General features: G+C 32.2%; 1 protein-coding gene and 1 long non-coding RNA gene across 2 annotated transcripts; one reads left to right on the forward strand and one right to left on the reverse strand.

Annotated features, from left to right (window-relative positions):
• Positions 1-3,115: 3,115 nt before the first annotated feature.
• On the reverse strand, positions 3,116-4,977 carry tun (N-terminal glutamine amidase tungus). Its single transcript, XM_040715171.2, has one exon. It carries the CDS (start codon positions 4,786-4,788, stop codon positions 4,060-4,062), a length of 729 nt encoding a protein of 242 aa, XP_040571105.1. The 5' UTR covers positions 4,789-4,977; the 3' UTR covers positions 3,116-4,059.
• A 1,825-nt stretch (positions 4,978-6,802) lies between these two features.
• LOC139905784 (uncharacterized) lies at positions 6,803-8,300 on the forward strand. The gene is made up of 2 exons (XR_011780833.1): positions 6,803-7,125; positions 7,275-8,300. It is a non-coding gene; the product is annotated as an uncharacterized lncRNA (long non-coding RNA).
• The last annotated feature ends 2,914 nt before the right edge of the window (positions 8,301-11,214 follow it).

Raw genomic sequence — 11,214 nt, forward strand, 5'->3', positions numbered from 1 at the left:
TTAGGGAATGAGATGCACAATTGTGGAGAAATAGAGGATGAGCAAGCAGAAAATGAACATATGTGTTCAGTCTGTTAAAAGTTTGGGGAATGTATACAACAAAGTAGACAATAAAAATAAAGCCACCAAATCCAAATTTCATGACGAAAAATTTCAAAATATGGAGTGCAAATGTTAATGAAATTTTGGAGTTTAGTAAGCGAAAAAGATTTTACGACTAAGTTAGACTCCTTAACTATTTTGACATGGTTGCCTGCTGTGATGCTAGTATAATGAATAATTTAGACTACGACATATTCGACCAAATATTTAATATTTATTTTACTAAAGCATGCAAAGGCAAGGGGAATCCCCAATGTCGAGTAGTTGTCCTACTCGTACACAAAAGGCTGATTTCAAGGAAGTCGGAAGAAATAGACGATGGAAATAAGATAGAGGCGAAGATGGATATCTTTAGTTGCAGTTCTGTTGTAAAATCAGTATATGTACCCTTGGGGAAATCATTTAAAAATTTCATAGAAAAAGTAACCCCTAAAGATAATAACACAGACATAATTACTGGAGACTTTAATGTTTCCAGTATATGAAAAGAGGAAACAAAAAACTATGCCAAACCCCACGCAAATGTTGTTGCCTTTGAAGCTTGGATCCAAAACAATAGTATTATAGACATTGGAAAAGTTCGAAACAATCAAAACCATGCCTATTTATAGAACAGAAACTTACCCAAAAAAATTATCAGCACGAATAAAAATAGCCTGTATGAAAGAAAACTTAAGAGTATTTAAAAGTGGTGTTATATCTGACCACAAATATCTAATTGTAAATATTGCAAAACCGAAAAGGAAAAAATACTGGAAAATGAATAATGAATTGCTAAAATCCGGGTATGTCTGTTTAAAAATAGAGCAAATGTTGCAAGAAATACACGATGACATGGATAAAGGCGAGGAAATATCCAATGCAATTAACAAAATGCACCTAAAAATAAATTATATACTTACGGATGAAGGGGGAAGAAAGGCAAAAAAAAAAGTCATTTAAAGAAAAAAATATTTAACTACTACAGTCAAGAAATGAGAGCTCAGAAATCTATATACAAGATATTATGGAGAAAGAAGCACAATAGGCATTTATAAAAGAAAGGAAAATCAATCGAAATATTAATAAGAAAAATATCAACGTAATTAAGATGTACGAATAAAGATATAGCTGCAACAAGTTATCCCTTTATGATGATGAAGAACACCTGAAAGACGATAAAGAAGATTGTACAGGATTATTACAACAACATATTCGATGGATCTGAAAACACTACTAAAAATTTAAAATTTGATTTCGAGGTTAAATGATCTATTAAACGAAAAAAAATTGCTAAAGGAATTTACCATTAAAGAAATATACGAATACACGATCAAAAAGTTAAAAGAAAGAAAATCCCCCGGCCCATCTGGAATAAATGCAGATCTTTATGAAAAGTGTCCTCATCCAATCCCTGTTTTAAGAAACTACTTTTACCGCCATCTCTTCCAGAAGAAATGAAGGAAGGAATTAGATATGTAACTCTTCAAAAAAAAAAAAAAAACACACACAAATTATGTACATAATTTGATACCTATTACACTCTTAAGTGTACATTATAAAATTTTATTTGGATTATTTGTCGAGAGAATGATCCCAATTCTAAAAGAAGGTTTACCTAGTTCACAGCTTGGTTTTTAGAAAAAACATATCAATCAGCGATTTAGCTCTATATCTGTTCAAGAATGGATAAGATAGTAGGACAAAAGAAAGAAATAATGGCTACAGTTTTTATTGACTTTACAGAAGCATTGGATACAATTAAGCACGATCATATAATTCATCAGTTCCATACTTTAAATATACCTTTAGGATATATAAACCCAGTACTATTTAACATGGCAATAAGACAACTATAGTTAAGAACCGAGTATATACTAGATGGTATGAATATAAATTGGGGAAAATTTATATAAGTGTTTTTTAAGCAGACGACGTCACGTTCCTATTTGAGGAAAATAAACATGGAAAAAAATATGTTTAACTTCGTAAGGATATTAGAGGAGTTTAAATGCCCAAGTGAACTGCAAACAAAATGAAACAAATCTACATTTATGAGGACTATGCCGGAAAACCCATTTTAAATAACTTGGAAGTGCAAGAAAAAGGAGGAAGAAGTGGTGGATCTTTTGGGAATTATAGTGAACAAAATAAGTACATACGAAAGGTATACCACTTATACGGAAAATGCTCTGTAAAAACGGATATTAAGCACCAAAAACCACAATCTGAGCCTAAGAATAAAAGTTTTAAATCAAATATTAATTCCTTACCTGAACCATTAGTTCAAAGTAACAAACTACAACCAAACGATAAGTCAAAAGTTTGTGAAAATGAATACATAAGGCGTACTAAAACATAAAAAACGACAGAATATGCACGGAAAAATATATAGGTGGACTTGGAGCAATAAGTTTAGATACTTATAGCATGTTATATGATGACAAGAGAAAAAAACTCCAAAAATGATAGGGTCAAATGGAGCAAACTAATATACGATTAACCTTATGACCATCCTCCTTGGGTAGAAGCAATGACGAACATAATTAAAAATAAACAGGTGCCGCTATCCCCTAAATTTCTAAATTCACACTTGTTCACAAAAAAAAAAAAATAACTAAGACTCCAAATATAAATTTTATCAAAAAAAAATTCAAGAATCTATAGATATTCATAGAAAATTAAAATTTTTTTTGAACAAATTTCAAAAAAAAAAACTTAATATTAAATTTTTCTGAGAAAGATTTCAAAAATCAAGAGCTATTTACAGAAAATGATTTTTTTTTTAAATTAAATTTCAAATATTAAATTTTTTAGTTAAAAAGCAAAAATTCATGAAATTTGTGACAGGGGATACAGACCCTGTAGCTCGCCCATACGGACGCCCCCGTGCGTTAAATGATGCTTTGGAATAAGTGTGGTCATAACCCGTGCTAACTGATAGCCTCTTTCATCCTATTATGTCAAATAATGAGTTATTTTAATAGCTCCTAAAATAAATTGCCAATGACTAAGAAATAAATAGAACGTAGACTGATAATATCAATGCATTTTATTGTGACTCTTCAAAAAGAACAAAACCTTTTCTTCGCGAAACTCTTTAGTATATAATAAAAGTATAATACTGATAAAAACACGAAACTTTTCAAATAAAAAATACTGTTTTTTTCATTTTTATCTTAATAAATATGTGTGGAATATAATAAATTTCATGTTAATATTACAATGAATGAGCAAGAAAAGTTTAGTTTGTTTGTAGTAGAATTGATAATTGTATCCATACTGATAGTATTAACATAAAGGCAATTATTGTAATATATATAAGGACAATATATTATAATAAATAATAAGGAATGATAATTAAATAATGAAGGATGATGATGATATTACTATAAGCAATGAATAAAAGCGAATTTAAAATATTCAAAAGTATCATCCAACCTTTTGTTCCAACTGGAACAAAAGTAGAGCTTCAAGTATTGACTTGATGACATAATGATAATCATAAGAGTGGGATGGATATAAAATGGGATGTCCATGCAAAATAGATTTGATTGACTTGGCATCAACGGCTAAAATGTTTGTTGTACTTTTTTATAACAAAATATGGGAATCACACAAAATTAATGATATAATAATAGGATTGTATGATAATAATGAATTAATAAGCAGTTACTTGAATGATAGAAAACATTTTGTCTTGTTATTCTTTTTTTTTTCAATTTGAAAAAAAAGATTCGGGAAAAACGGAGCGGCAAAATAAATTTATGTATAATATAATATGTTATATACATATGTAGCTATAGTATATAATGAAAGAATATCACTTGTGTAAGTAAATGTATGTATAATTAATAACAAAAAAAAGAATTATGTAGTGTATTTTGATCATACACTGCATAGGTAAATAATAATATCATAAAGATGTAATAAAATATTGATAATAATATAAGTGAATAACGAGAAATTAACGATAAATCAACGAGAAAAGAATTTCTTAATAAAGTCCTGAAGACCCAAGACTTGACCAAATCGATCGTCATTGGATTGTTCCATTGAAATATATTTATCTAGATTATGAGTCACAGAAGAAGGGGTTTTGTCATCGTCGTTGCGGTCACGGGAAGGTAATATACAGGGATAAGGTGGAGGATCCTTGACCCAGGTTCCGTCAGATTTCTTCATATGTCTTCGATCCGATGCAAAATGCTCCAAAAAGACGCCTCCAGGAATGATTCTGAAGAACCGATGATACTCTGGATTTAAGATTGCATCCGTGCGAAAGGTTTCCGTGACATATTTATGGAAATAAGTGGGGAAGGGCAATTCAGAGTCCAAGTCATACACGAGGCAACGCTCGTCAGGTTTGTAAATGAATATGACATGATAATCCCAAATGACCAATTTGTCATCTTCTCGGCCAGCTTTTTGCCTCCATAGGGGAACCACTTGCTTCTTATTCGATACAAAGATCACACTCGTCTTACTTAGTTCCCCTGGAGCCCTGCTCCTCACTTCATCCACAACCTTCCAAACATTCTCCTCACAGAAACAGGGATGATAGCTGCAACGGCTCTGGAGAGGAACGATGTGGGTTAAATCACGATCCTTGGGATTCGCTGTAAGGGAATGCACCACGGGACCGCTACCGTTTAATCGGGAGGTTGAGGCTTCTTCACCACTAACACTTTGAGGGCTTGAACTCATCCTTGCGCAACACTTCTATGCTCAATGTCAGTTATTTAATTTCATGGAGTGAGTGTCCTGAGATCCACTCTTTCGTGTCTATTCTACACTACTAAATATCAACTTATTTTTGGACTTGAGATCCCTAAAGAAGGGAGCTTTCTCTCTCTTTTCTTCTCTCTCTCTCTCTCTCGTTTTTTCCTTCTTCTTCTCCCTTCGTTAGTTCTTCTTTTCTCTCTCTCTCTCTCTTCTCTAGCTATGAAACAAAAAATACACACATTTTATGAGTATGCGGTGGTTCTCTCTTTCTCTTTTTTTTTCTTTTTTTTCGGGAGAAAAATATTTCTTTCTTTCGGCAATATTCCCTCTTATACTTGTACCTACTTCAAATTGTGCCTTACATATATATATAATGGGTAGCCTTTCTGAGGGGAAGGAGTTTATGAGAAAAAGGCTTATTTTACATGCCTTCTCTATATTTATTTTTTAATATAAAAGAAGTAGAAACTCATTTACTGACTAAAACTGAAATGTCATTATTTAAACGCATCTTCTACGAAATGGTCTCGGAAAGTTACCCAATACTTGGAATACATACAATTTGCAGGAGTAGTTGAGAGGGAGAACCACTCAAGACTTTAAGCACTCGTACCAAAGGCTTTCCTTCTAAATAATAATAATAAGATAAATGAGGAAGAATTCATGTCATTATTGATCGCACACTTGTAATTATAGATCCAGGGATGTGAACAGACCCTCTATACATAGTTTTTCATTCCTTACTTCTATTTTAAATATGTATTAGGTAGAGCTATGGACTCATGGTTCAAGGGTTTGGTAAAAACAGCATTTAAATCACATTATTTATATGTCATACGGGAAGAAAGCCCTTTGACCTTTCTTCCCAAAGTTTTCCCCTTAAAAATGCTATCTTTAAAAAAGGAAAGACTCCCCCAAAAAGATCAACGACTTTTTACGGAACGTAAATCAAGGTTACACCGTATATTATTTTAAAACCATCTCTCTCGTTCTTTCTCCTCTGTCTATTGCTACTTTCTTTATTTTTTTCAATTCTGCAAGCATCAGGTGTTTCTTGTATTTACATATTTTATAAGTATTTTCTTTCTTTTTCATCATAAGTCTGCATTACTCTTGCATGTATAATTGCTAGGCATGTGAATCCTAAGCATTTTCTGTATGTAATAAAAAGAAACCAAAGATAAACAGATTACAGCTTTAGAAGGGAAAAAAACTATTTAGGTTGCCAATTAATAACACTTTGCAAACTAATAATTGCTTATGTAATGAAAGCTCTGAGATCTACACAGATGGTTCTACTATTATGGTAATGTAGCCTCCAATGGGGTTAAATCAGGTGATGATGGGCATATGCTAAAAAATTGATCATTTTTTAGAGAGGACAAGTTTAATTTTGAGGTAGATTCATAATTAATTCAATACAAAATTTGGAAATATGATTATTCTTCAAATGAGGATGTTAAAGAAAGTATAAAATACCTTTTAGACCCTTTTAAAAAAATTAAAATTCTAAATTTGTTATATATTAAAAGTAATATGGATGGCCCGAATATTTTTGTCTAAAATTGGATACGTGACTACGGGAGTCTAGGGAATAGGAGTACAATTTGTTCAAAAGACAGTGTTTGATTCATTGTTTCAAAAAAAAAAAAAAATCTTCATCTCTTATTGAACAAATGTTATAAAAAAATCACATTTTTTCAAAAGCTCTCAAAGTTGGGTCAAAAAGTTACCCAGAAAAATCCCAAGAGAAAAAAATTAATCTAGTAACGACACCGTCTTGAAATAAGAAGTTAATTGCTCCATCTCATGTACTTAAGTGTTTGGGAATTGTATCCTTAAAGAGGATAGCCCCTTATTTGCACTGAGTATTTTATTACACTTTACTCATCTACTTTTTCAAAAAAAAAAAAAAAAAGCAGGAGATAACCTACGTGTTATAAGTTCTCTGTAATATTGTAGATATATAGCTATTCCTTCCACGTAGTCACGAATCAGTCGTGGACAATCTCATTCCGAATCATTAAGTGACCTTGGAATGACAGTTGTATTTGACACATGGACAAATCGGAAAGTGTATATATTTGTATTTTATAGATAGATTTAAAATGTGGAAAAATATTAAAAGTTGGTAACTGATTACAAAAAAAAATTAAAATGAAAGATTTGCTTATATTATAGAGAATGAACACATGTTTTTGTTCGACACTCCATATGTTTTAACATAGGTAGGGGGTAGAGCTGTACATGCTATGTATTGTTCGTATTAGAATAAAAAAGCTGATTGATTTACTGAAAGATAATGTTGTGGATCTTAAGGTAGGTAATTACCCCTTAATGACATTTGGGCTCAAAGATATTTTGCCTTATTATTATATATGCCGGGACTACGGAAAGTCCAGTTAGATTAACTTTATATAATACAATTAAAATATGTAAGGTTGTGATATATTATGTTTGAACTCTAGTGTCGTCGAAACTAAGACAAATTTCGACCAGTCATCTTGAGGAACCAGAAGAGCCTGGAGGTCAACACCATACTTATTAAGAGAAACATTGAGAGGTACGAGGAGAATCAATCTATCAAGGACAGACCAAGGTCAAAAAGGACGCCCGGAAACGTCAAGGAAATTAAGGCAAGGATTGGAAGAAATCCCAGGAGGAATCTCACCAAGATGGCCAAGGATTTCAACATGGGTGCAACAACAATGAGAGATCTCATCCGAGATTACCCTTGGAATGTATCCATACAAATTGAATAAGCAACAGCACCTGTCATGGCTGAAAGACTTGAGAGATTCTTCCGAATCTATGGACTGGTACAGCTCCCAACAAAGTGTTCAGTACTGAGACGATTTTCACAGTGGAACAGGCTTTTAACCCATAAAATGATCGTCAACCTGGCCAAAAAAGGTGAGCTTGTTGAACTGGAGTCAACAGAGTGTAGAAATCACAGTCTATGATGGTATGAGTGTTTGTGACTGAGAACGGGATATCCTTATTGGTGTTTGTGCCAGCCGGATGAAGATCAACACCAAGAGGTACATCAGCACCATCCTGGAGGAAGGTCTTGTTCCCTGGAACCTTCCAACAGGATGGCGTCCCTCCCACACATCCAGAGAGACGCAGCAGTGGTGTGAGGCCAATATGAATGGCTTCTAGGACAAGACAGTCTATCTCCCTACAGCCCTGATCTAAACGTCATGGATTACTCCATGTGGTCCATTCTTGAGAGCAGAACTTGTGTGACCCCCAGCAAGAATTTTTATGAACAGAACGCGAAACTGGCTCTCTGGGACTTCATCCCTGTGGACATGGTGTGTGCAGCACAAGAAACCTTGGGATGTGGTCAAGAAAAAGGGTTACCATTTCGAATGAAAGTTATGTCAAATATTTTATAACTTGTGTCAACCTATGTCTATAATTATATACAAATGAATTAATTAGTTATATCGTTAGTACTTTGATAAACATTAAACAGAACTTTCCGTGGACCCTGTCAATAAGTGAGATTTATAGGTCATTTTTTTTTATTTTTGTTAAAAGTGATGTTCCTTTGGAATTTTGTAATCAAATTACGTAAAGTATATTATAAAAAAACGCATTAAATAATTGTTTTCTGATAGAAAAATGATGGAATCCTGTCCCAAAATTTCAATGCATACACCAGCAAAATCTCGCAATGTAATGAATTCTAACCTGAGAAATAAAATAGGTAATAAAATTAGTATAATAAAAAAACAACCATTCCAAAGGAAAGTGCTAAATACTTCTATAATCATAAGACATGATTGAATATTCATACTAGAAAAAACTCATGGATTTACGAACAATCTTAATATGAGGCATGATCATAATTCCAAGGGAAAACAAACATTTAATAATTTTATAGTAAAAAATATATTTTATATTGTGATTTAAAAAATTCAAAGGGATCATCAATTTCAACCAAACGACGTATATACCTCATTTATTTAAACATTAAGGGGAAATATTCTTGAAAAAATGGTTTTACTGTTAAAATATCCTTAGGCGAATTGTTTTGAGGCAAAATTACCGGGCACTATGAGTTAAATAGATTCAAGATCGAAAGGACTTCATAAGCCCCAACCAACTGGATTTCTAACGCACTGTTCATATGTAGATAGTTAGTTTTTTTATGTCAAAAGTTTAAATAACACTTCATTAATTAATAATTAAGTCATTTGTTGAGAAATCAAATTGGGAAACAAAATCAAAAATTTCGCCCCAAATACATTTTGATAAAAAAATTGTCACTTAAAAAAATAGATTCCAATGAAAGACTAGGCGACAAGACAGTTGAAATTAGTTATGAAGATTGCGTGTATTTTGGGCATGTTAAAAAAATCAAGCGAAAATCAACATGGAGAGACTGGCAATTTGAAGACTTTTTGGAAAAGAAAAAAGAATAATGCACATTACGTTTCATTAGATCGCTTTTTTTAACTTTTAAATTTTTTTTCAAAAATCCAGTTATTCACAGAAAATTAAATTTTGAAGAAAAAATTTCAAAAATCTATAGTTATTTACAGAAAATTACATTTTTTGGAAAAAAATTTAAAAAAGTTAAATTTCGAATATTAAATTTTTAGGAAATTTTTTTCAAAAATTCACAGTTATCCAAAAAATTTTTTTTTTTTTAAATAATTACAAAAATCTATAACCATTGACAAAAAACAAAAATTTTTCAAAATTTATAGAAAAATTACATTTCAAATTTTACATTTTTTGCTTGGCTGCATAATTTCCCCGAATGATGAATAAAATTTATAGTAAAAAGTTAAAATTACTTAATTTGGAGGGGGACAGCCGCCCCAGCCCACTACAGCAGATGTCCCTGCTGCCTCAACGAATTGGGCAAGGGGGAATATGTTCCTTGTATATATTTAGTGGATTTTTTAATCCCTCGAAATGGAAATAATTGTTCATCAATGGTTATATATATTGATGTTGTTTGTAGCACCTCCAAGAAATGTTTTAACATGAACGAAAGATCTTGTATTTGTGCAGCATTATCTGCCTGAGCAGGCTCTGCACAGGTTTTTTTTGTTGTCAAACTTAATCAATCTTAGCATCATCATGTAGAGGTGATAGACAAAACTGCACGCATAAGAGGTTGAGCATCTATTATCGACATTTCCTCAAGATTCTCTTTGTATTTTCGATGTATACTAGCAGTAAAGAGAAATATACAAAAAAAAAAAATATAATAAACTCAACATTAGTACATGGATCGAATGGTATAAGTGTTGGATTTTTCCACCAGTCAGTTTCATCCTTCACAATCCAATTTGTGTTTGAGATACAGCAGTGGCAAGTTCTACGTTTTTGTTTCTTCATGTTCTATCGAACATCAAAGGCAGCAAAGACTAATATTTTTGAATAAAAATGTAGTAAAGCATTGAAAAAAGGACAACTATTTCAACCTAAATATGTGTGGGTACAATTATACACATGTCGTCTGATAAGGCTGTAAAATTATTCAGTCTGCCTAAGCTTAAGAGTTATATGGAGTTAATCGGTGTAATATTCAATGAACTATATATTTTTAAAGTCAAAAAATAGACGGGAACAACAAAATGCAGAAATATAAAGGCAAAAAGCCTCGAATAAAAAATTTAAACTATATAGAGACTCCTTCAAACTTATTGATTTGCATGTATGTAGTACCTTCGTAATACATTATTCATGGTTTTAATTCGAATGGAGAGTTGCTTAATTTGCAGGGGAAGTTATGTTACTATGCATGTGTGTGTACCACCTAAATATTCTTATCTAAAAATCACATTTTGTAAAGTTACATAGGAGAGTCCTCGTTGAAATATTATTTGTCGTGTAAGTTCTAGCATTTCATTTGTATAACAAATAAAGAGGGGATCTTCTGTTGACTCTTGTATAATAATAACTTCACATATGAGTTAGATTCCTTCCTGGACAGTGCTCGTTAGTCACAAAAACTCGTAAAGTCAGCACAACTTATCCCATTAATAATAATATATAAAAAATAATATATTCCAGCATTAATAATTAACTTGGCTAAATATGGATTTTCTCTATTAATCAAGTTAATGTTGGGTGAGCCCGTAAACTTACCAAGCGATGTGGGACACCGCAAAAGATGCTCGGCTACCTGTGCAATCCTTTCGCATAGGGCCCCACTACACATGTTGTGTAGTTACTTATAAAGTTCGGTCTTTGAAGACGTCAACTTTTTTTTTTAATCCGTTCTATTACTAACAGTCCGAAGGACTTCTAGGATAAGTCCTAAGACTGAACTAGATTGGAACGAAAAAATGAAGACTGAAACAACACTACACACAATAGCGAAGGTGGGCTCTGGTTCTCCCGTCCCGCTATGAAGTCTAAATCAGCTACAAAAAATCGTTT

Source organism: Lepeophtheirus salmonis, chromosome 6 (assembly GCF_016086655.4).
Source record: "Lepeophtheirus salmonis chromosome 6, UVic_Lsal_1.4, whole genome shotgun sequence".
Lineage (NCBI taxonomy): Eukaryota > Metazoa > Arthropoda > Copepoda > Siphonostomatoida > Caligidae > Lepeophtheirus > Lepeophtheirus salmonis.